The 23,064-nt window shown below is 53.3% G+C and overlaps 11 protein-coding genes across 11 annotated transcripts; 6 read left to right on the top strand and 5 right to left on the bottom strand.

The window, feature by feature from the left end:
* Positions 1–816: 816 nt before the first annotated feature.
* Positions 817–3,128, top strand: SPSK_02273 (uncharacterized protein; the record flags this gene model as incomplete). The annotated part of the gene is made up of 4 exons (XM_016729145.1): positions 817–1,374; positions 1,446–1,506; positions 1,776–2,087; positions 2,164–3,128. The coding sequence occupies 4 exons, from the start codon at positions 817–819 to the stop codon at positions 3,126–3,128; spliced, it is 1,896 nt and encodes a 631-aa protein (XP_016588959.1).
* Positions 3,129–4,780: 1,652 nt separating this feature from the next.
* SPSK_02324 (uncharacterized protein) lies at positions 4,781–6,824 on the top strand (the record flags this gene model as incomplete). The annotated part of the gene is made up of 4 exons (XM_016729196.1): positions 4,781–5,103; positions 5,178–5,507; positions 5,586–6,117; positions 6,171–6,824. 4 exons carry the CDS (start codon positions 4,781–4,783, stop codon positions 6,822–6,824), a joined length of 1,839 nt encoding a protein of 612 aa, XP_016588960.1.
* A 1,236-nt stretch (positions 6,825–8,060) lies between these two features.
* Positions 8,061–8,816, bottom strand: SPSK_02729 (uncharacterized protein; the record flags this gene model as incomplete). Its single annotated transcript, XM_016729596.1, has 1 exon — positions 8,061–8,816. The coding sequence occupies one exon, from the start codon at positions 8,814–8,816 to the stop codon at positions 8,061–8,063; it is 756 nt and encodes a 251-aa protein (XP_016588961.1).
* Positions 8,817–9,991: 1,175 nt separating this feature from the next.
* Positions 9,992–11,530, top strand: SPSK_02453 (uncharacterized protein; the record flags this gene model as incomplete). Its single annotated transcript, XM_016729324.1, has 1 exon — positions 9,992–11,530. The coding sequence occupies one exon, from the start codon at positions 9,992–9,994 to the stop codon at positions 11,528–11,530; it is 1,539 nt and encodes a 512-aa protein (XP_016588962.1).
* A 300-nt stretch (positions 11,531–11,830) lies between these two features.
* Positions 11,831–12,163, bottom strand: SPSK_02850 (uncharacterized protein; the record flags this gene model as incomplete). Its single annotated transcript, XM_016729713.1, has 1 exon — positions 11,831–12,163. The coding sequence occupies one exon, from the start codon at positions 12,161–12,163 to the stop codon at positions 11,831–11,833; it is 333 nt and encodes a 110-aa protein (XP_016588963.1).
* Positions 12,164–12,369: 206 nt separating this feature from the next.
* On the top strand, positions 12,370–12,867 carry SPSK_02798 (uncharacterized protein; the record flags this gene model as incomplete). Its single annotated transcript, XM_016729663.1, has 1 exon — positions 12,370–12,867. The coding sequence occupies one exon, from the start codon at positions 12,370–12,372 to the stop codon at positions 12,865–12,867; it is 498 nt and encodes a 165-aa protein (XP_016588964.1).
* A 3,348-nt stretch (positions 12,868–16,215) lies between these two features.
* Positions 16,216–17,078, top strand: SPSK_02698 (uncharacterized protein; the record flags this gene model as incomplete). The annotated part of the gene is made up of 2 exons (XM_016729565.1): positions 16,216–16,989; positions 17,043–17,078. The coding sequence occupies 2 exons, from the start codon at positions 16,216–16,218 to the stop codon at positions 17,076–17,078; spliced, it is 810 nt and encodes a 269-aa protein (XP_016588965.1).
* A 1,656-nt stretch (positions 17,079–18,734) lies between these two features.
* On the top strand, positions 18,735–19,125 carry SPSK_02829 (uncharacterized protein; the record flags this gene model as incomplete). Its single annotated transcript, XM_016729692.1, has 2 exons — positions 18,735–18,744; positions 18,830–19,125. 2 exons carry the CDS (start codon positions 18,735–18,737, stop codon positions 19,123–19,125), a joined length of 306 nt encoding a protein of 101 aa, XP_016588966.1.
* Positions 19,126–19,235: 110 nt separating this feature from the next.
* SPSK_02643 (uncharacterized protein) lies at positions 19,236–20,240 on the bottom strand (the record flags this gene model as incomplete). The annotated part of the gene is made up of 3 exons (XM_016729511.1): positions 19,236–19,662; positions 19,710–20,008; positions 20,085–20,240. 3 exons carry the CDS (start codon positions 20,238–20,240, stop codon positions 19,236–19,238), a joined length of 882 nt encoding a protein of 293 aa, XP_016588967.1.
* Positions 20,241–20,454: 214 nt separating this feature from the next.
* Positions 20,455–20,706, bottom strand: SPSK_02873 (uncharacterized protein; the record flags this gene model as incomplete). Its single annotated transcript, XM_016729735.1, has 1 exon — positions 20,455–20,706. The coding sequence occupies one exon, from the start codon at positions 20,704–20,706 to the stop codon at positions 20,455–20,457; it is 252 nt and encodes an 83-aa protein (XP_016588968.1).
* A 633-nt stretch (positions 20,707–21,339) lies between these two features.
* SPSK_02537 (uncharacterized protein) lies at positions 21,340–22,660 on the bottom strand (the record flags this gene model as incomplete). Its single annotated transcript, XM_016729406.1, has 2 exons — positions 21,340–22,269; positions 22,343–22,660. 2 exons carry the CDS (start codon positions 22,658–22,660, stop codon positions 21,340–21,342), a joined length of 1,248 nt encoding a protein of 415 aa, XP_016588969.1.
* Between the last annotated feature and the right edge of the window lie 404 nt (positions 22,661–23,064).

Raw genomic sequence — 23,064 nt, forward strand, 5'->3', positions numbered from 1 at the left:
AGAGATGTCAGAATGTCAGGAAGAAGGATGTGCGAGGCGTGGCTGGCTAATCGAGAGATGTGTGCCTAATTTCAAGTTACTGTGGCGTCAACGACGGGCCAAATCATAGCGAATTACATTCATGCCCCACCCTCCTCGTATTTCTACCCAGAAGACAAGGCAGAATGCTACCGAACGGACGATAAGGCACACACAAACGCACGTATGGGAACACCAAAGGTACAATTGCGACAGTATTCTGCGCAGAGCATTTACATTCAACCGTGACACCGAATGCCAAAGTTTGGCGTTAAAGTTATACAAAAGCCCACTTAACGACATACTTCATGACGATTCGTCTTCAAACGCTATTGCATTCCTCAAATGCGACGTAAATCCGGATACCTTGGTTCTGGGCACCAAGACCCTAGCTTTGACAGCCTAGTGAGGACGACCCGATCCGCCCCAATCTAGCCATATGACGCTAAATAGTGGGGCCTGGATGTGGGTGGCAGTGGGGCAAAGTCTGCTAAGATTTCGTTGGCTGGCTGATACATCTGTACTCGACCGGAAGATGTCGTCCTGTGCTCGTCTTTTTTTGCCTTGAGAGGGTGGGAATTTCAACACAGCTGGGGCCGTCGACATAGGCACTAGAAACGAGACTGGGTTAAGCTGAGAAAAATAAGTTAAAAAAAGAAAAACAGACGATTGTAGACCACGCTGCGCCTTCTTCTCTCGTTGTCTGCCCCTCCGCATTATATGTAAATAAAATCACCGGACGTTTCAACCTGCTTTGTCTTGACAAGTTTACATTGCTCTCAGCTCCCGTGTGATACCATGGCTTTCCACGGTCAAAGCGACAGCCTCGAGATTCGAGTGCAGTCAGCATCGACGACTTCCACGGGAAACGGCCTCGACATTTCTTACGCAGGATTCGCCAATCGCGCTTCGTACGACGTCCAGCTGCAACAGCAAGTGCAGGCCGGCCGGGTGGCAGGAACAGACGAGCTGACCTTGGCCACATTCAACGATGGGCACTTACTGCCTGTGCGACGACGAGCGGAGCCCATGGTCGCACTGCGATTTTGGGACGATTTATTCACGCCATCGATGCATCGCTTCATAGCATCGCACCTAAGGGAACCGAACGAGGTCAAAGACAAAGGCAGCATCCGCGGTCAAGGCGACTGGGCTGGCGTGCTCGACAAGCTTGAGACCGCCAGAAATGAATACAGCCAGATAGATTCAGGCTTCAAAAGTACCTTTCGGAAGGTATACCGCAAGTCGGCCGATCATGCCGGTGGGGTGCCACTGTCGATAGTCAAGACGGCGAAGGATGTCGTGAACAACGACTACGCGTCGCCGGTGCTCGGGGTTGTCAAGTTGGTTGTCGAGGTAAGCGGCCGCTCATGTTCTGCACAATGACAAACTGGCGGACTGCTAACTTGTTACACCGGTCTCGATAGGCGGCAACAAAGGCGGCCAAGCTACGACAGGACATGATGGGCGCCTTGGACAACCTAGACCGTACATTTACAGAGGTTGAAATATACCTACAGGCGTTTCCCGGAGACGAGAACATTCGAGAGGCATCTATCGACCTGGTTGCGTCGGTTCTATACGCCGTTGAGTTGGTTATTGGCTTCTTTGTTTCCAAAACCTATGAGTTGCTGTCCGGATAAGTTGCAACAACGACGACGGCAAGAAAAAATAAAGAAAATGAAAACTTAAAAAAAAAACGAAAAAAAAACCGTAAGCCATCGAAGTCCCGCTACTAACTGCTCTTCTATTGACAGACAAACGTTTGCTTCGAGCCACCTTCACAATTGACGAGTACCGACAGAAAATTGACAACGGCCTCAAGGACGTGGACGACAGAAGCTCTGGCCTCCTCCGGGAGGTCAATTTGTCTAAAATGGAGAGTGACAGACTCTTTCAAAGCCGGACCATACATGGCACGTTCCTTTTCTATACTGGGGCTACAACCCAGCTGTCTGCTGACACCATTGTAGATACGTCCATCACCCACCTAAGCTTGGCCCAACTTCAGACGATGGTTTACGACATGCAAAACTCGATCAACTTTTTCAGAAACGAGTTGATACAGGGTGGGCTTATTACGTTTCCAAGACCTTCGAGTTCTTTGTGTTGCTATATGCATTTTCTGACTCCACATTGTTACAGGTTTGGACCGCGGCAGGGCACACATCACCGGCTTGTCTCCCTCCCCGCGTGAGCCGGCCCCTGTGTATGTAATAACTACGGCGCCACCGGCAATATCTGAGCCCGAGCGCCACCATATCACCCCCCAAACCCTCCTTGATTGGATTGGCATGCGTGATTTAGCACGACACGATCTCGACTACATGGCGACCCGCAACCACGACCACATCACGGGTGCCGAGCAAGGCGGCGCAGGGCATCTTGTTGCCCATCACAAACTACAGCTTTGGCTGCGCGTGCCCGCGTCGTCCCAGTTGCTGATCCACGGCACGAGCGATGGACGCGGCCTGTGGCCTGTGTCGGGGCTGTCTTTGTTCTGTGCCTCATTGGCCATGACCCTCGGCAGTCATCCGCGCATCATCCGACTGCTGTTCTTCTGCGGACTACATGCAGACGACCGACACAGCCGCGGCTCTACTTTTCCGTCTGACGACGAGGCGCTGCATGTCGGAGGCCGTGCCATCATCTCCAGTTTCATATGCCAGCTGCTGTGCGCATACGACTTTGGCCCAGAGCTGCCAATCGACGCGACGCGTGAAGACGCCGTCGTTGATGGCGACCTGGACGAGCTCTGCGGCATTTTTGGCGCTCTCGTGTCTCGCCTTCCGCCGGACCTTGTGCTTGTCTGCGTCGTGGACGGTGCTGCGTACTACGAACGGCCCGAGTTTCTGGCGGATGCGTCGGTGGTTTTGGCCTGCATCCTGCGTTTGTCCATGGACGATTCGGTGTCGGCGGTGGTCAAGATTCTCGTTGCCAGCCCCGTGCCGACAACGCACATCCGCCGACCGTTTTCCGACGACACCATTTTGTCCACGGCTGCAATTCCCCACACGCAGTGGGAATACAGTCCTGCAAGAATCGAGCGCATGCTGTTGGACGACGGGCATATTATGGGACTCGATGAACACGACTTGGAGAATTCCTAGGTTTTGCTGTTTCCACATGATGGGATCCAAAACGTGACCCTCGTTAACCGCACTGCATTTCACAGTTTAATTAAATCATAATACTAAAATATTGGAAATACAATCTTGCATTATACTATTCCTCCTGGAAAAAATTCAATACCGGTAGTCTTTATCCATGGTCAGGCCAACCCTCTTCGGCCACGGTCGTGTCCTGGCTGCTTTTATGTTGGCCCATCATGCGCCAGCACCTTTGTTCCAGCCACGAGTGTAGCAGTACGTACTGTGTTGGCCACTTCATCCGGGATTTGTCGTCCCTGTCCGCCTTGGGTCTTCTTTCTGGGCCTCATGGAGGTCGTAGCCGTAACACTTCGGCTCCCGCACATCGGTGTGAAGGTCGTTGGTCGTCTTAGATTGTTTCGCCACGGCTTCAGCCTCAAGGTCGACGCACACCTTTCAGCACTCCCGTCGTGTCGGCTTTTTATCTCACGTTCTGAAAGCTTGGGAGCTTTCAGTCGCACTTACACTGCCTGTCAGGCATCAGACGCACTGATACCCCGTTTTTCCCGTTAAGGGGTCGGGGGTCGCCTGTTGGTGCGGCCCGTAAGGGCCATATTCGTGACGCCCGGCGTTACGCATACGGCCTCCAGCTAGACCCTGAGCCATACGTGTCTTGCACCCGTGACGAGCAGTGTTCAACCTTCTGTTACGTTACTGAATTGCCCGTACGTGCGCCTTGGATAATGGTCCGGCTTGCCAGGTGTCGCTCCGCCACGTAAGACGGTGTCTAAAATGCCTCGAATGCCACATGTACCGATCCGCAGGGCGCCGTTTCCCCTGTCTTTGGCGGTACAATGTGGAATGCTATAAGTAGTGCGGCATTTCGTATGGGGATGCCGCCTTCCGCCGTAAAAAACACCCGGGCGACGGCATTTTGACGTTGGTGCAAAATTTGCTCTTTTGGTGATACCGTGTACAGGCTGTGGTGGAGCTAGAGGGCCGCTCTAAAGCACACAACTACTGCCTTGACTAAAATAGCAGTCGCAAGGCGAACCTTGTATGGGTCTGTGGATGGGCTGGTGAAAAATCGGATCCACATCGACATCGCGGTTAATGCTTAATTCTTATTGGATCCGCACGATATTGGTGCACAGTACCGTAGAACTACCCCGTGCTCTGGGCGGCCTCAAAGTGCCTTGGTGATGGCCTGCGCAGGTCTCTTGTCGCGGAACATGCAATATGCTCCGGTGGAGGCGAATGGTTGGGTATGATGGCAGGTACCTGAAAAGCAGCATTTTCCACGACTCCTACAGTGGATAATGTGGAAAACAAGCAATGAGCCATGTGCCTAGTAAAGTTCACTGCCAGTCTACTTCATATGTTGCACTCCTTGGCCTAGTGCCCCAATTTGTATCTCGTATTACCCCTGACGTGCGGCCCGTGTCGAAGGCCAGAAGCTGACCTGGTGGCATGCAGAATGGGCAGCCTGGGGAGCAACAACGGCCGCCAGGCTTTTCCATGCCCATATGACATTTATTATAAAGAGCAGTTCACTGAACATTGCAAGAGCGCCAGGCCATGGCAGTCTTAGCTGAATGCACTCCATTCAAATTGGCGTTTTCTCTCCGAGTCCAAGTTTTTCGATCCGCCAACATTCGGCGTCAACATCAGTCATGGCGAACGGACACGCCGAATCCGACGAGAAGCCAAAACGCATAGATGGACCTCTGCTCCTCAGCCCGGATGATATATACGAACTTCCCGGCAACAAAGTCAGCTCGGGTCTGCATCCATCAGACATTGACATGGAAGGGTACCGGCCGCTCTGGAAGGCCAGGATAGAAGAATTTAAAAAGCAGGGGGCTCGAAGAAAAAAAGACATCGAGCTTTTAGACGTCGTCGTGGAACATTACATGGTTGACATGTACAGTGCGCATGGCCAGCCGGATGAGCTGATTTCTCGCGCTGTCGAAAGATATTACGTGGGAGCCAAGATGTAAGTATATATTTTATTCCTGTTTTGGGGGAGGGGGGGTTAGGCCCTTCCAAACATAAAACTGACCTGCCGAGCTACCTAATACCTGAACTGTTTGGCAATGCGGCTGTGTCTCCCTCGACGCTCCAGCGCTATGGCCGTGACTGGGGAGCCAACGCCCGGGGCATCTACTATCGCCACCATTATTCGCCGGAGTGGGTCACGGCCGATCACAGCCTGTGGCTGCCGTCATTCCGGGGCATGGAGTGGGATGATGCCAGCGAAGCAGACCGTCGGCTGAGAGCCAAGTTGTTCTTGCGGCACAACTTGGACAACGAGAGATGGGGCAAGAGCGAGTATTCGTGGGAGGCCGACGCATGGACAGACGTTTTTGGCGGCATGAGAAACGATCCGGTTCTCGCAGTGTAAGTTTACAAGTTCCTCTCCACCCGAGCATCGTCTGTACAGGCAGCTGACATAGTACACGGCACTTCACACAAAAGCGACAAGCATGAGTACAATACAATGGGGCAGCAAAGGCATCCCGTTTCGTGTCTTCTCACGGGCGATTCCAAGTTTATCAAACGAATTCCTGACGCCACGTTCGGCCTCACGACGTTCCGGCCGGAAGACTACCAAAACGCTCTGGCGGAATGGGATCTTGATCGCAGCCGCCTCGAATCTCTCCTTTTGCATCGGCATTGTGGCCTTGTAGCCGATCCACGCTGGGGTGATACAAGTCTTGCGTTTCCCTTTGCCGTCTATGAAGCCAAGGGGTGGAGCGGCGACGCTCGTGTGGCACGGCATCAAGCCTGCGCCGCAGGAGCCGTATACCTCGACATTCTCGACAATCTTACACGGCAGCCAGGGAAGGTCGGCCAGAAGACTGGCGAGTACCAGTCATCCAGGAGTCATGAGAGCCAAGTGTTCGCTTTTACGTCGTTTGGTGCCCACTGGCATATCCTAGTGGGCTACAAGAGGCCGAGGCTGAGACGAGAGTATGCAGGGCGTGTGGGGATGAGTAAATCTGTATATGTAAGTTCAGCTGTATGTTTTTTCCGGTCTTTACAAGTTCGCTGACAGAATAGGTGTTCCAACGAATCTGGAGTGGCCGCGTCACGACAGAGCGCAAAGCTTGGGAGCTTTTGTCGCTGATCGACCAGATACATCTCTGGGGGGCCACCGATTTTCGACAATTCGTGATGCGGCACCTCCAGCCGTGGTATGCGTTTGCCGAAAATTGCTACAATATAGACGCCTACTTCTTGCACAAAGCGCAGGGTTTCAAGTTGGACGTGCGGGATGATGGCGGAGTATCGTGCAATATGCCCCTTGTTTATATGGATCTGGCTGGCTGGGTTCAGCATATCACAGACGACGCCCGCGCCAAGTTGCGAGACAAGCTGGGCAGGCACGTCGCGGAAGCCTGCATCCAGTTTCCAGGCGCTCAATTTCGCGGTCTCTGGGTCTGCAATGAGGATGGCTGTACTTCATCGAGCATTTCTAAGTATCCTATGAATACGCTGGAGGAGCTCATACGGCATTTTTCTGTGGTCCACGGAGTCAGCGACGATGAAATCGCCGAATTTGTACAAAATTGTGAATCGTGGCAGTCAAACGAGCCGCAGGCTGGATCTGTCACGACAAACCCACCGTCGGAGAGGAGGGGCATAAAGCGGCATGCCGAAGATGCAACGGGCACAGCCAAAGACCAGCAGGCCGTTAATAAACGACAGAAATAGCATACATAATATCAAACAAATATTGCCAACTGTTGCGGTTACAGCATCATCTTCAAGCACGCAAGGTCGCAGAGACCCTGCGTAGTGTGAAATACAACCTGAGACATGGGGAAAGGATAATAGCTATTCGAGAAATAAACCATTTCATCTCATTTCAGTAGCCAGCTTCCTGGATCTCTGTTTTCTCCCTTTGGTGAACCTGTTGGAATGTTCCACAATGATGAATGAGGACACTTTAGGTTCTCTCAGCTAGCCGTCGGATGATATACAATTCGTTGTCGCAGATGTCCCTAAACTGTTCGTGCTTTAATAGCGGTCGAGGCCTGAACGGTGCCTCTGCCTACATCTGGCACACTGCTTAAGCGTGCCTAACATGCGTCTGCGTAGACCGAGGCTCTCAACTTTAATGATAATGATATTTATAAATTGCCCACGGGCTCGACTGGTTTTAAATAAAAATTACGATTGTCTATGAACAAGGATATACAGGTTTGCAAACGACAATAGCTTGAAAATGCTACCTTCTCTAAACAAGCTGCCAATGCACTTTGCCAATGCACTTATACAGATGGTATTCATCGGTAGCCACTCGACACGACCGTAAACAATCCATTATGACGAGAGCTGCTGGGCGGTCGCCAGGACAAACACGGCTGTGCCAAACAGGGCCACGGCCACAAAAAAGGGCAGACCGGTCCAGAGCCGCCAAGACGGAGGCCGGCACGGTAGGCGGCCGCCAGCAACGGACCGGCAACAATAGCACCGGTGCATAGAGTACTCCGCGGTGCGCTGGCTTGACGAGGACGGTGAGCAAGCTGCGCAGGACGAGGTGGTAGCCGGTTCCCAGGCAGTACACGGCCAGGCCCGCGATCACGGAGGCCGCCTTGGGCGCCAGACCAACGTTGCACCAAGCAGTCGATGATGAAAAGGACACAACTGGTGCGGTAAAAGAGGCGATACTTTGTTGGTCGCATGGGCATGTCCGTCACTGTCGTCTGTGCTCTCCACCGTGCCAGGACCGTGATGACCTCGTTGAAGCAGGTGAATGTGTGGATATCGGTGCTGTTTGAGAACGAAATGTGTATCTGGCGAATGTCCTGTTCCTCGCATCGCTGCGGTACAGGAGGTGTCGTGTCACGGAAAGCGGCCAATCGGTTTCAACGGTTGAGCAGCCAACTGACGACACAGTGCGAGAAACGCAGCGAATAGGCCCAAGTATCAAAGGTAAGCATCGGGTCATGACGCATCTTGACGTTCTTGCTCATCAGCAGCCTCGTTGGCCAGCGTCTCCCGCGCCTTCATCAGTGCCTTTCCCAGGCGGTTCTCGCCCCACCGGGACTGGTCCTTGTGCGTGCTGGCCTCCTTGGCCGTAAACCCAATGCCCCAGACGCGGTCCTGCGACGCCGCCTCGGCCAGGAGGCGCGTTCCCGTGTCCAGCAACAGCTTGCGCAGGTCCTTGTTCTGCCCAAACTTGCACACATTGCCCAGCACGACGACGTCGCTCTTGATCGTGTCCCACACGGCCGCATCGAAGCCGCGCGTGGCACGGCCGAGGCATTTTTGCTCTTTGGCGTCGTCGGTCGCCAGGATGCGCTTCTGCGTCTCGGTGTCGTGGAAGCAGCCGGCTTTGCAGTACATCATGTACTGCTCTGCGCAGTGGAAGTAGATGGGCATCCAGCCCTCCGGGTCGTCCGGGTCGATGGGGTGGCCCACAATCGCCGATATGTCTGCTTTGCTGACGGTGAATATGGCGGGATACCACTGACAGAACTCGCCAAATGGCTCGTTTGGTTTGAAGAAGAAGAGGGGTTTTGATGCGTCCAAGTCTCGAGATTCTGTATTCTTTGCGTTTCCTGCCTTGTGGGCCACCTTCACGTCCTTGGCAGAAGCTTTGGACGGAACGGCCTTGCTGGCATTGTTGGCCTCGGGGCCTTTGGGGCCTTTGGGGACCTTTGCAGGAGTCTCGGCGGGAGCCTTGTTGATCATCTTCATGGTGTCAGTTCGTGTCAACGTGTCGAATTGTTCAAAGCTGACGACAAAAATACGTAGAGTAGTGTATGTCACGTGGCGATGCAGGGCAAGTTTTGGGCTGAAAGAGGAGAAAGCAACGAGGGTGAAGCCAGTCGACACGGAGAGAGGACGACGCCTTTAAATACGCGAGTCGGGGGGATGACTGATTGGGACGCCCCTACGTCATATTTCTGTATGCAGATATTAGTCATTATATCTAACTGCGTGCTATGAACATGAAGTGTTTGCCTCCAAGCACACTTACTACTCCGAGTACTGAAGGAGGAACTAGGTTTCTGTGATCCTTTCTATGAAAGCGGTAGGTTGATTGGATTTCGGGGGTTTGTGATCCCCCGATGCCAAATCCTTTCAGATTTTACCCTGGCAAAAGTAACCCTCTTTTCAAACATGGATCCGAGACGAGGCACTGGCCAACTCGGCCGGAGTGACAGGCACTTATACAGCACCTTCTTGCTGCTCTTTCATGGCAGGGCCTCCAAAATCCCCAAAGCAACAGTTATCTCGTTCTTACGAATAGTCCTTTCATACGGAGGTAAATTTCCAGAAAGCTCGACCGCGTTCGCTTTGCGTGATGAACTTTATTTGAACGCATAGCCACATTTCTCTGCGCCCCACTGCTCGCAAAGTGGGTTAAAGCGGCACCTGAGGACCTGAGCGTCACAGGGCAAGGGTGAGGCCTCGATGGTTACACAAATATGGAAGAGGCTGGGGGGATGGCTTCTTATTTGACGAGGTGGCGAAAAGACTGCCTCCGTGTTCGTCACTATGAGCTCCACATCGAGGCCTATTTGTGGAGCCTTAGCTGTTCTGCACTGTGACCGCCCAACTCAATGACCCTAAGCTCGAACTCGTGACCATGACGCACCAAGCTTCAAACTACGTCCACAGCGTGCCTCGCGTTAGCTGCTTCACGCGACCTTTTAACTCTGCTCTCCATTTCGACGACTTCCATTTCCATGCCTGCTGTCGCTGGTCGATTCACAACCTTCTTTTTTCTTTGCCAACCATCGCTGCTTGCCTGCCCACAAACTCGCCTGAGCTCCGTATCTTTCCTTTGCTGCGTTTTGCTCGACCTCGTCTAAACGCTGTCGCTCTTCTACTGGCCGTTGATCGACTCGCTCTCACCCAACAAAACTATGTCGAACAACATCCTCGCGCCCGTCGATGCGGTCCGTCTGAACAGGCAAGGCCTGACGCAGCCGGCCGAGCTGCACGGCTTCACACGGCTGCACAAGCGACGCCTGAACAGGTCGAGCGACGAAGAATACAGCGAGCTCCCCCTCACTGGCCTGGGCGGAACGAGCGATGCCTATGTTACCGTACCAAGAAAGCTGATCTCTTTGCCCACTCTGCTGTATCTTGGCCTGGCGGAAGAGGTCGCGCAGGCGCTGTGGCAAGAGTGGGAAACGTGGCCGGCAACAGGCCCGCAGCGCGAACTTCTTTCCGACGAGGACGACGAGGACGATGGACCAAGCATCAGCAGTAGCAACAGATTGGCCGGCGGCCTCCTCGTACCATTTCTGGACTTTGTTCTGGGACGGGTCTTGCCCAGTACCGCACCGGATGCTGACTTTGAGCACGAGGACGACGAGTGGAACAGCTGTCTCGATGCGTATGGGCTTAACGAGGAAACCAAGAAAGCCATCATGGACCCAAACTTCCGTTGCATCCGAATCGCCGATACGTGCAAAAACTGGACCAAGGATACGATCGAGATGCGCTGGCTGGGCCTCAACGAAATACAAAAGACGTCGCGCCTTCGCCTTCACGATACCGACGACACCGCCGGCACCCCTGTCGATTCCCACTCCTCCAGAGGAGGACCGCGTCGCCATGGGTCTGGCCCGTCTCGACCGGTGCCGAACGCCACGGCAAGCAACACTAGACAAGACAAGCGCCGCCGTCTCCAGTCCCACTCGGAAATCCAACGAGAGAGCGAGCCGGGCATATCAACTCGACGCTGGCACAAACGCAGCTCGCGCGACGCGACAGAACCGCCTGGGTACCTCGTCTTATACAAAGGCATCGCCCAGTCCCGCATGGCTGGCTTTTGGGCCGTCGACGAGGACGCCGACGATGAAGACAGCCACGCTACCGGCCAGCACCGCGTGGAAAAGTTACTGAGCAGTCCCCCTACTAACTTCAGTGGGACCAGTTCTCTATTCTACTTTGCTCCCGATCCCAACGTTGCCGAGTACTATGCCGGATATGCCAAGCGCCGGCACGACGCCGAAACCATCCTCATCGTGACAATGAAAATCAAGAGAGACGTGCTGGAGCGATTGGAAGGCAGCGGCAGCGACAGCAATGACAGTAGCACGACTGCGGGTCGAGTGGTCCGTCTCTACTACCCGTCGCCGCAATGGAAACAACTTGTTTGGCGCTCCAAGACAGTCCGCCCGTTCCCCAAACCGCTGAGAAAGTACCGCGACGCCCTGCTCATCATCGGGTCGGCGTCCAAGGGCACAGAGCGCGTTTTCAACGCCATGGCTTCGTGGGAGGAGATTGGAAATGAATGCATTTTCCACGTTCCAGAAGACAATCCAAATCCGGCCATCCAGTATGTCTTCAACGGAAACGACAGCGGCGCAGACTTTTTGCGCGACAATGGCATTTTTGATGCATTTGCAGTTGCAGATGACATTTTGCGCGCTGTTGGTGTTCAAGCGGAGTGAGAGAGTGAGGCTACTTATACCTACTTTAGCCCACCACCCGTTTCAGCCCACCATTCTGCCAGAAACATCACCAAAAACACGAAAAAGGCATCAACTTCAATTAAATTTTACGAAACAAATAAAATAGCTGGTAAAATATAAAAAACAATTCTGAATAGTCCTTTTTATACTCTTTTTAGTAGTAGTACGATGTTTGTGTTTGTAGTGATTTACTTTTTTTTAAACCTTATAAATAGTCGTGAACTTAGTATTTGGGTTTGCTTTGACTATTCAATTGTGTCTCGCGCAATTCTGCGAAATTCATGCGTTGATGGTCACCGAAGATATGCGGATGATGTGCTTGATTCCAATCCCAAAATAAATTGCATTTCCGAGACCGGAATAGCTCATTAGATTTCCAAGGGCACCGGTGAGGCGTGAATGGCCGTCTCTGGACAGATGAAAGTTGAAGGCAATGTTTCGGGCAACCACGACGGCGAGGGGAGAGACATCGGCGGCAGCAAGTCGTGCCAGAATGGGGACGGGAAAGGTGTCGGTTGTTGTGGCAAGCTGAGCCCAGTCTGCTGTGTGAACTGATTGTTCGAGCCGCCCGTCGGCTCGGGTGCCATGTTGAATGTCGTTGTGCGGTGACATCGAGAAAAAAAAAAGGGAAGAAGGGGAGGATTTCGTATAGTGAGTATCCACGTGTAGAAGTTGTGCTGCAACAATGGTTGGGCTGCAACAACGGGGTGGCCAGGCTGTACATAGGAACGCAAGGCGAGAATATATACAGAAATAACAAGGCTCTACGCCGTACTACTCGAAGAACACCCTCAGATCCCTTCCCTTCAACCTCGAAAATGGTTCTCGTCGTGTCAAGTCTTACAGTAGTTGCTGTCTCAGGCCTTGGTGCCCCGGTTGGTGGCGCTGCGGTCAGCGCGGCAGTGTCTGCTGGAAGCACTGTTACGGGCATCCCCGTCGTAACAAGCGTTGTTGCATTGGGCGAAGGTGCTTTAGTCGGGATTGGGTCCCTCGCCGGTGGCAGCAGCTCCGGTATTGCCCTTGCTACACTGGCCGGACCCGTTGGCGCCGCGGTGGTTGGCTATGCTGCCCTGGGATCGGGCACTGTTGTTGCCAGCTGGGACTGCTGGAAACCCATCGTCCGGGACCCGTCCACGCAGCCCTCGCGTGGCATCTCGCTTGGCGACCTTGCTGCTCACCCCCACGTCGACTCAATTGTATGGAGCCATGGAGGGGACCTTGTGGTGGCCAACATCTTTGGCGAGCGCTTCCATCGTCGCCCTGTTGACGTGGACGGATCATTGGCTTTTCATGCCTCACCTCTATACTCATTCTGACGCAGCGCTGTGTCAACCAACGAAGCTTTTCTTATGAGGTCGTTTTCTTTTATCTCGTGTTCAACAGTATTTGCCTTCCCGCACTCCCTCGTCACTTTAAAAATGTCATGTCCATCAGAAGCCCTCCTGGCCCCACATATTTATCAATACACTGAGTCCCCAACATCCTTGAGATAAATCTAATCTTTGAGATATATCCGTATTTCAGTCCCTATTCAGAACATAGTATTAACGTAGAGTACTAAACGGACACGGTTTGGAGAGCGTTATGGGACCCTTTGACACACCCGTAAGTCGTAAGTTGTGACGATTTGACCGGGCGTGCCAGTAAACAAATTAAAATAGCTCGTTGCCGTGGGCCTTTACATTAGAGTCTCCAAAGCTCGACTGGAGAAAACTTGCTATTTCAGCCATCTCGCCTCTCAAAGGTTCGTCTTCAACTTAAAGGGAGCTTGATTTCAGAGTTAAAGTTAGCGTGGCACGAAATGGGGTAGACCGATAGGTCCGGCCTGCTCCCCTGTTGAATTGTGACAGTCACAAGGCCGCTAGGCCGACGCAGGAAACAGAAAAACAATTGTATGTGAATTTTTCAGGAGAGCCCCGAATGATGGTGAGCAAAATGTTAAGGGTCAGTAGCTTGATGGCGGGGTCGTTGCAGAAACGCACGGGGCGCGTGGATAGTGGTATACTGCACGTTCAAATGTAATAAACGGAACAGTGTATTTATCGGTTCGTCGTCTTCGCTGTCAATAATGTTTCACATCCTGGTGGCTGATGGCACTATCACCCACGCACCAATCGCCTGTGAGCAAACAGACATTTCTCCCATCTCCCATCGCTCAACCAGACACACGTCGGTGAATCATCAAGATAGTACAGCAAAAGACAAGCACGGTGATTCCTCCACACCAGCCACAGCTCTTGAACGGCACGGTTGTAGTGGCGCGTTATTTTTTCCCCCTAAACGACAGTCCCCTAAGCCGCCGTCGGTGAGTCTTCGTCGAGGATCCGGCTGTAGCCGAAAGTTTTGCGCAGCATTTCGTCCAAAAGTGAGGCGGACACTGTAAAATTACTGCCTTTTGAAAAGCACGGTCAGCTCGATCTGGGGCTGTAATATGGCATTTCCAACACAATGGTACGGAGTACCAATATGGTATATGTAATACATATATCCCCAGCGTTGTTTTCCCGCCCAGTAACCCCCACGTCAGGTCCCTACCACTTGTTGCACCAATCGAACTTGCTGCACACTGAGGTCGGGGCTGCTGCCTAACTAGCACACCAGATGGGGTCACTCTGCGAGCTGGGGCCGGCAATGTGCGCCACCACTCCGCGTTTTCTTTTTTCCATTTCGGCCTACTTTTCCCCTTCCTTTTTTCCTCGCAACTTCTTCACTCTTTCTTTTGTTCATATGATGGGACCGGGTTCCGGTCACGGCTCGGCCGAGGCCTGGGCTTGGCTCCAGAGAAGGATAGAGAAAGGAACAACCGCCGCAGCAGCACGGGAGGCTGCGGGTGGCGACGGCTCTGGTGGTGATAGAGGCCTTGGGTCTGGTTATGGATGTCGAGCTGGGCATTGTAGGCAGTAAAGTGTTCTGTGCAATAAGGCGCCCTGTTCACGAACAGGCAAAAGCTTGGTTCGGCGTCTCCTCGTCTACATGTGATAAGAGGAGGACGGCTGGAAACCCCAGGGACCCCCTTAGATGTCTCGCGATGCTCTTATTGGACTGCTGCCGCAGAATGCGACTTTGTTGCCTATGGCCTGCCTACGGGCTGCTTCCATTGTTATCATACCTATTTTCTGACCAGCAGCATCGCAAACGTGCATATATTCTTTATTTAAACGTGAGTTGTGCCCTCTTCTCTTCCGTCGGGTGTTTCTTTGTTCTCAAGCCTCTCAACCACACTACAAGCATCCAACACAAGACACAGGAAAAGCAACAAGCCAAACACAGTCTCAAGTACGCTATCATGACAAGATCATACTCTTCCTTTCGGTCATTGTAGCGCCAACTAACAACTGCCAGCCAGACCCCAGCCATATGTGCAAGAAAATCATCGAGCACAAAAAGGCGGGAAAGTGCAAGAAGGAACCCGCGCATACCCAAGAGTTCGTCGTATGGGATTACTGTGACAAGGCTCCAGTCCACGGGACTCCCTGTGACGATGTCAAGGAACATAGTTCGCACTTCACGTACACAGAGGCGGGGGCAGAATGCCCGGACTGCAGATAATGTGGGAGAATGGAAACGCAGGCAGGGGTGGCAGATGGGAGACATGGCGGTTGGAATAGCTTCAAAGGTTTATGTCGAGTGAGCAGCGGCCGGCACATCCTATCTTCGTGTCTTGAATATTGTTGAAATGCAGCAAACAGAGTCACATAAAACTTGGAAATAGAGCGAGCTATGGTAGCCTAGGCGTCTGTGAGAAACCCCCCTTTTAAAACGATGAAAAACTCTGTACTCGAAAAGAATAACGACGACATACAAGGCATGCAGGGCCAAGGGCCTGGAAACGAGGCTCGAAAGGCGCTGAAAACATGCCATGGCGTACGGCAGGTTCGGTCCGTGCAAGCTTGTAGACCATGAGCACAGCACGTAAAGGGGTGGGTAAAGCCGGGGTAGTCACCGAGGTGTGGGTTGTAATAATCCGACTTTCAATCAGTACCCTGCTGAACACCGAGGGTGCGGGTGCACTAATAGTTGGGGTGTTTGGGGAACACACTGCTGATCCCAGCGAATTCCTTGGTGCTGGGGTAAAGTGGGCTAGGGCAAAAAAGAGGAATAGGAGAGGCTACGAAGAGAGGCCCGGCAGGGGCCGCTTTAGCGCCCAGTTTAGTGACTGGGGACATGGTTAGGCCCACTAGCTGGCCCAGGGCAGTCACTGGGGCAAAAATAGAACGTAGCTGTCCGCCTTAGGTATCTTTCCGTGTCTTTCTTGTACGGCTGCAGAAACGGAGAGCGCTGGACTAGCCAAGCGATATAAAATGTTATCTATGGCCATTATCTGGATGCGAAAGATTATTGAATTGTGTGTTTGGAGCCAGAATTCTAAAAGAGAAACCTTCGCTTAAGTAACCCGGGCCCTCTCACGTGACCTGTATACTCTCATCTGATTGACCCCGTTTCGCGAAACAAAAGCCCCTGTCGCTGCTGCCTAAAAGTGCCTGCGAATTCAACTCGTTCTCTCCCGCGACTCCTATTCTGACAGCATACGTCGTACTGAATCCTCTGAAAAGTCGATGAACAGACAGCCATCTCCCCAATTTCCCATCGCTAGACCAAACACACATTGGCGGATCATCAACACAGGACACCAAACACAAACAGACAAAACGAATCGAGATCCAATGGCCGAGACGAAACAGACAGAAATCGTCGGGGTGCGGTGTCCAAAGGGATGCGAGACCATCATGACCGGCGGCACGGGGGCTGTCTATGGATTTAAAGACCGTCCTGATGTCGTGGTTAAGCTGCCGTACGAGACAGACCGGCACAAGGCACGCTTCGACACGGAAAAGGCCATCTTCCGCCGCCTGGGGTCGCACCCGCACGTTGTGCCTTGCCTCGGCATCGAAGACAACGACCGAGGCGGCAGGATCTACATGGCCCGCGCCAAGCACACCGCCATCCGGGGCTACTTCCGCGAGGGCGGGACGGCCTCCCTGGCCGAGCGCGTGCGCTGGTGCCGCGACCTCGCCGCGGCTGTCCACTACATTCACGACAAGGGCGTGCGCTGGGGCGACATTGGCGGCCGTAACATTCTGTTTACCGCCGACCGTAACATCTGGATCTGCGATTTCGCCGGCTCGGGCCTCGACGGCGTACCACCCATCGTCTGGGGTGAGGACGGATTCCGGCACCCCGACGACGAGTCCCCCGAGACCTCGACGGGGACCATGCCCTGCGAGATCCACGCACTCGGGTCTGCCATGTACGAGCTGATCACATCCAGGTGTCCGCACTGGAAGGAGGAAGCGGAATGCCGCGGCCGAGCAGCCGGCCTCCTCCGCCGCGGTGTGTACCCCGACGTGTCGGACGTGGCGCTGGGCGACGTCATCCAGCGGTGCTGGAAAGGCGAATACACCTCTGCTCGTGAAGTGGCTGAGGGCATAGAAGAGAAGGTGCTCCTCTCTCTCTTCGCTCTGGAATTCTCAATAACTGACCCTGTTTGTAGATGCCACAATATGAGAACGAAGACAAGCCGTTTTAAGGTTCTGGATTACAGTTAGAATCCATTGAATGAAAATGGACATGTTCCCGTCTGTACTGGGGTACAAATGAATCGAAGTCATCGATTCTCGCCCTTGAAGTTACAATGCACATTCGATACTGACAGACTACTTTTGATACATTGCATACAGCCATTTCAACGTCAAAGTAAGCCTTCCTACGGCAACAAATCTTTGTCGTTTTCTTTCCGCGAGTCACTAGTGTAACAGAAGAAAACAAGCATTTCGATGGCATCGAGTCCGAATTCGTCTATACCCTTTCAAATCGTTCAAACCTTTTCTGTGCTTCTGACAATGGTTGGCTACAACTACAGTTTATTTGAGTCGTTCTTGCAGCGCGGAAAATCGGCGCTGTCCAATCCTTCAATTCATCGAGTGGAAAGAGGCGTGAACTCCGTAAGCATGACTCTCGTGACTACAAGCTTAGCTATATACGAGATGATGTTGAATTCGATAGTTGGTTTCGTTAGATGTCAAAAAAGAAGAGGACTGTATGTCTCTGAGAATGATCCACACCGCATATTCTAAGAAATTGCCCAAAACACTACGGAGAGCGGCCTATCCAATCCGACCCGGCTGTTGGGAGGGAAAATAAATAATTCAAATTAGGAGGACAGGAAACTAACTTACGAGCGAAGGTTTAAACTGAGGCCTCATGTGGCTCATACAATCTGTCTCGCCAGCAAAAGGAAAATAAGATTCGCTTCACTTGGTGTCGCATATTGTTCGAATCAGGTACACCACCGCTCGTTCCATGGAGGGCATGTAATGCGCGTGGCCTGCTAACCGTTCTTTTGTGCGTACGAATGGTCTAGCCATCGCTGCGGCGTTCTCGTAGTGAGTTGTGATTTGGACGCCAGTCAACACTTGCCGCAGTCACAACTGAAGTAAGGTCGTCATGGCACGGCTGCGGCCTACAACGTAGTGTGCCCGAGATGTTTTAGAGTGGTGAACGTCGCAACTATGCGCTGTGGTAGGTGGCCCTCTTGTGGTGGAGTCTATCACATGTGTGCATTTGATGCCAGTATTTGTTTTGCGTGTGCGCATCAAGGAAAGAACAGCTACCACTAAATTTGTTGCGTACGTATGACTCTGTATAGGATTCGGTAGCCGTTGTGGCAAACGAAGATATTATTATTAGCACCGAACTTTCTGTCGGTCTGTACCAACGCACCATTGCGCGTGTTCGTAATCATAGTATTGTGAATCCTACGTTGTGTGTCAAAGGTTGGCAACTCCAGGCGCAGATATTACCCTATGCGATTTAGAGGTCTCCCTCCGCTGGAAATTCTGTGTATTTCGTCTTTCTCAACTTAGTATTGCAGCTGATGGTGCGCTTTTCGTTGTACTCATATTTTCGTGCATGCAATTACAGTAGCGTGGCAGAGTTGCCCGGTCATCATGGCCTAACACCAACCGCAGGTGTGTCACTCATCGTGTTTGTTATTGTTTCCTGAATCAGCGTCACGCAAATCTAATCACATGCGTTGCGCACATTGTTGGAAGAACAGTTGAACCTTATTTCGTTCATATAAGAACGATTGACAATATGCCGTCAATGTCACTTCCCAGAAGAAACCTCGCAGCCGACGGTCAGCCCTATCGTGAGGTTCACTTCTTTGGTACAATTCGTCAGGATGCACTTTGGTGCGTTCGAAGATGTGGTCGCAGCTTGCATTTCATGTTTCCTGGATTCACATTAATGAAGCTCATACCTAACGGGTCATTTTAGGCTCATCCAGTTCCGGATCAGAACGGACGGCAACGATTCTCGACACGTCAGGACAACCACAAAACTGGTCACCAATCGTCATCTCGGGGCCGTCCGGGGTCGGCAAAGGCACGCTCTGCCAGAAGCTCTGCGAGAGGCACCCAGACCTGTTTGCCACGACAGTCTCGCACACAACGCGCGCGCCACGACCGGGGGAGAAGCACGGCCGCGACTACTATTTTGTGTCGTGGGACGATTTCCGGGCTTCGGTCGAGAGCGATGCTTTCTTGGAACACATGGAATACAACGGGAGATGACTATCGGTATCATGTAGCCCTTACTGCTGAACATCCAGAGCTCGATCTTTGCTAATAAATGGTGGCTTAGCGTGATGGCCAACGTTTTGGCCGTGGGCCGGGGATGATACCTAGGCATCACGGCTTTGGCTTATTTCTCGCCGCCACACGTCAATTTCATATTCCTCTCTGTCATGATCGAATTCAGAGAAATCGTCGTCGAGGTCGTCAGGCCCAGCCGCGCCAGACATTGCTGCGAGCCGTACACAGCACCACTGTATGTTGACCATCCGTTGCATTTTCTCGGCATCTTCGCGGGTATTGTGGACTACCCGAAATTCTTGGCCGGAGAAAGGTGGTTGGAGGTCGTGCTGTTGCATGGTGGTGGAGGGCATTTGAGAGGCCGAACCGGGCCGGTGCCCTTCGCTGCTTTCGGGGACAGCGATGCACATCCTGTCCATCATACCCCGGTAGTCGCTCGTGCCGGGTTCTAGACTGACCCTTTTATCAGGGTCCGCATCGCCACGTCGGAGCGGCATCCAGTGGAAACCAGAATAACTGCATGATGCCTGATTTCATTGTCGGATGTCCGGGACTCGTCTGACGGCTCGATGCCAATGCACTCGATTGCCCATTGCAGCCTGGACCATGCCGCATGGAGGGAGGCGTCTATGCAGAGCATGTTCCAGCTTTTATCACTGCATCCTAGACCTGACGCAACCAGGCCGTTGCCGGCCAAGGCATCTTCCTGGTCAATGAACAATGCTGCCATTGTACAGCAGAAATTGGTCGTATATGCTCGCAAATTTGTCGTGGTCGAGTTGAATGCGAAGGGTACAATATGGCAAACTTCTGGGTTCGTGTCGTTGGTGAAGATGCACTTGTTTTGGTCACGTTCGAGGCACTAGGATGTTAGAGACGCGGCCAAGTAAAAATGAAAAAAAAAAAAAAAATTAGAAAAGGTATGTAAGAGGACGAACCATTTTCTTTTCATGCTCGTTTTTTCTAACATATCCTTGTCCAATAGCAAGATCTGCATCGCGGGGTTGTTCGACAGGCTGTGGTTCTTGTCCAGGCGTCTTTCGTTTCTTGGTTGCGGCGTCCGGGTGTTGGCCTTGGAGGACTGCAAATAGCATGTCAGAGATGGATATTACTCGGATAGGCACGGCTAATAGAAGAGTTGAAAAAAGGTCAGGACCACTTGCAGTAACGAGTCATATCTCTCATCTTACGAATAAAAAAAAGACCTCCTTCAGCAGCAAAAACTCTGGAAGAGAAGTTTCTGTCAGGGCCAGTGTCGGCGACAAGGGTCCCGAGGGTGCTGAGCGGCATCAAAACCAGGACCGCTACTTAAGATGCGGTAAACATAAAGTCTCGCTCGAGCCCGCAGATCGATTTGATAAAGTTCTTTTGCAACTGGCGAACGAGGTCCAGGCGCACCGCTACCTCGTCCGCAGGCGGCATCCATGACACAGGATGGTGGAGAGTCGGAAGAGGCGAGGAGAGAAATTTCGTCAACGCGTCGGTGAGCTGCTTTGGCGGGTTCTCGGTCAGAAACTGGTCCAACAGCTCTTGCGCATTCGCATCTGAAGCAGAGTTCATTGTTAGCTGATGTGGGACTCTGCGTCTCTCGTGTAATGCAGGATTGTCATAAAGAGGGTGTGGAGACAAGACAAGGATGTGATAGTGAGGAGTGGGTGAGGTGTGGGTTGTTTACCACATCTAGGGTGGCATTTTTGGCTCCTACAACAAGTGGGTGGGGGCTGTGGGGGTCATGAGCAACAGTCACGTGATATTGAGCCTGATGCCTGTGAGAAGGAGAGGTACAGGGGAGTTCTGGTGGACAGATTCAGTTTCTGCAGTCAAATACCTGCGGCCTTCAGCAACCGAGTACATGTCGTCCATCGTCTTTGGCCGGCTCGGGTATGTCTACGGCGAAATACCAGCACTTGTATTGTTCTCTTCGTCTCCTCCACAATCGTTCAAAGCAGCATGCAGCTACGGTGAGTTCTTCACGGCTATTTTGTTATTTACTTATCCTTGAAAACGGAATCAGCGCCTTCATGATAAAAAGTGAAGGGAACGATGGAAGATGAAATAAGTATACAAGAAACATTTACAAAAGGAAAGAAGTAAGTAATGAAGACTCGTATTACACCCCGATTAGAAACAGATTCGACCCAGGCATCGAACCTGACAAAGTTGCCCCAACACCGCCGTCTGCGCCATCACCATCTACACCAGAATGGCCATACCCTCCGCGCTCTTGGTGAGTCCCAGGGACGCCACCGACACGTGGTCGACAGCCTGCTTGGTCAGGGCGTTGAAGACGGTAATGGCGGCGTCCGTGGTGCCGTTGCCCGGGCTCAGTGCATAGACGAAGCTACCGGCGGCGCGCAGGTCCGTCAGGCCGGGGTCGACGCCGCCGTTGCCGGCCGACAGGTCAATGGGCGAGCCGATGATGCTGGCATCGGCCAGGGACATTTCCACGAGACGGTCGAGGCCCGCGTCGGTGACAAAGGCCGTCTTGGTGGCCGGGCTGATGGCGACCCAGCAGGTGGCGGCCTGGCCGGCAATGACGCCCTTGCCGACGGTCGAGGCCTTGCCGGACGCATCGACGCTGAGGACGGCGGCACCAAACGACGCGTCCGTGACAAACAGGTTGGACGAGCCCTTGATGGTGGCGGAGCCGAACAGGACGGCGGTGCCGCTGGGCGAGCTGGTGACGCCAGCGGCAGCGACGGAGGCCGCGGCGTGGCAGGACGAGCGGGTGTTCTGGACGGGGAAGGCGGCCAGGAAGCCGGTGTTGCCGACGGTGGGGTCGCCCTTGACGGTGACGTACAGGGTCGTCTCGTCCTCGGAGAAGAACACTTGCGAGACGGTGTTGAGGGGCCCGGCCGGGGGCGTGGTCTGGCCCAGGTTGAACGGCCGCAGCGCGTCGACGGCGCCAATGCCCGACGGCGAGTACGGCGCACAGGCCACACCCGCCTTGGCACCCGTCAGGCCCACGCAGACCAGCTTGTACTTGTCGGAGGCGGCGACTGTGGTGGGGAACTCGCCGGGCAGCGAGGCCGACTTGCCGACGACGGTCAGCTTCGCGGGGTTGTGCTTGTCAATGGCAAGCATCGTCACCGTGTTGGAGCCGGCATTGACGGCGAAGAGGTACTGGTGTGGGACGTTAGGACTGTGTCTTTCTGCAATTCCATACACCCGACCACCGGGCAACGGGGGAACCTACATCGCCTGCAATGGCAACACCCGACTGGCTGAAGATGGCGTCAGGCCCCGAGGGCTTGCCGCCGGCTTCCACGCCATTGGCACCAGCACCACCTGTGGCCGTGGAGCTTCCCTTGGCAACCAGAAGCGAGCCGTTCTCGGCAATGGGCACGGCGACGACGGCGTTGCTGGCCGCGTTGGACGCCACGTAGATGGCCTTGCCGTTGACACACGATTCCGGGTCGGGATTGCCACGGATGTCGATGGTCGACGGACGCGCAGAGGCAACCGAGAGGACCGACGCCAAGGCGAGCAGCTTGAGCTTGTTGTAGTAGTGCATGGTGGGCGTTTGTAAGGGTGCGTCCGTTGCTTCACTCGTGAATTAAACAGTAAGGTGGATTGGGTGTCGAGAGAAGCTGCATTCTGTGGCATGACAAGGCAGCTCAGGTAGCAGACAGCAGTCTTATAGTCCTGCTATTGGAACGTCCATGTCTTTCCAGGAGGTCCGACGGTTGCTACGTTTGGCACGGAGCTCCCTTCACTTGCGCCGATGGAGATCATCATTATTGCCACATTTGGAACTGGCATGGGCCGTCCAGGTACAGAAACTTGCTCGACCTAGCCCAGGTTCCGACGCTGTGCCGGGCCATAGTCCAAAAGAGCGTGGGAAGATGGATCCAAGACGACCGGCCGACACGGCCGGATTGCCAGGGTTTGGGTCCAATCTCCTGGATCGCATGGGTC

The sequence above is a fragment of the Sporothrix schenckii genome, assembly GCF_000961545.1.
Source record: "Sporothrix schenckii 1099-18 chromosome Unknown Cont43, whole genome shotgun sequence".
In the NCBI taxonomy this organism is placed as follows: Eukaryota; Fungi; Ascomycota; class Sordariomycetes; order Ophiostomatales; family Ophiostomataceae; genus Sporothrix; species Sporothrix schenckii.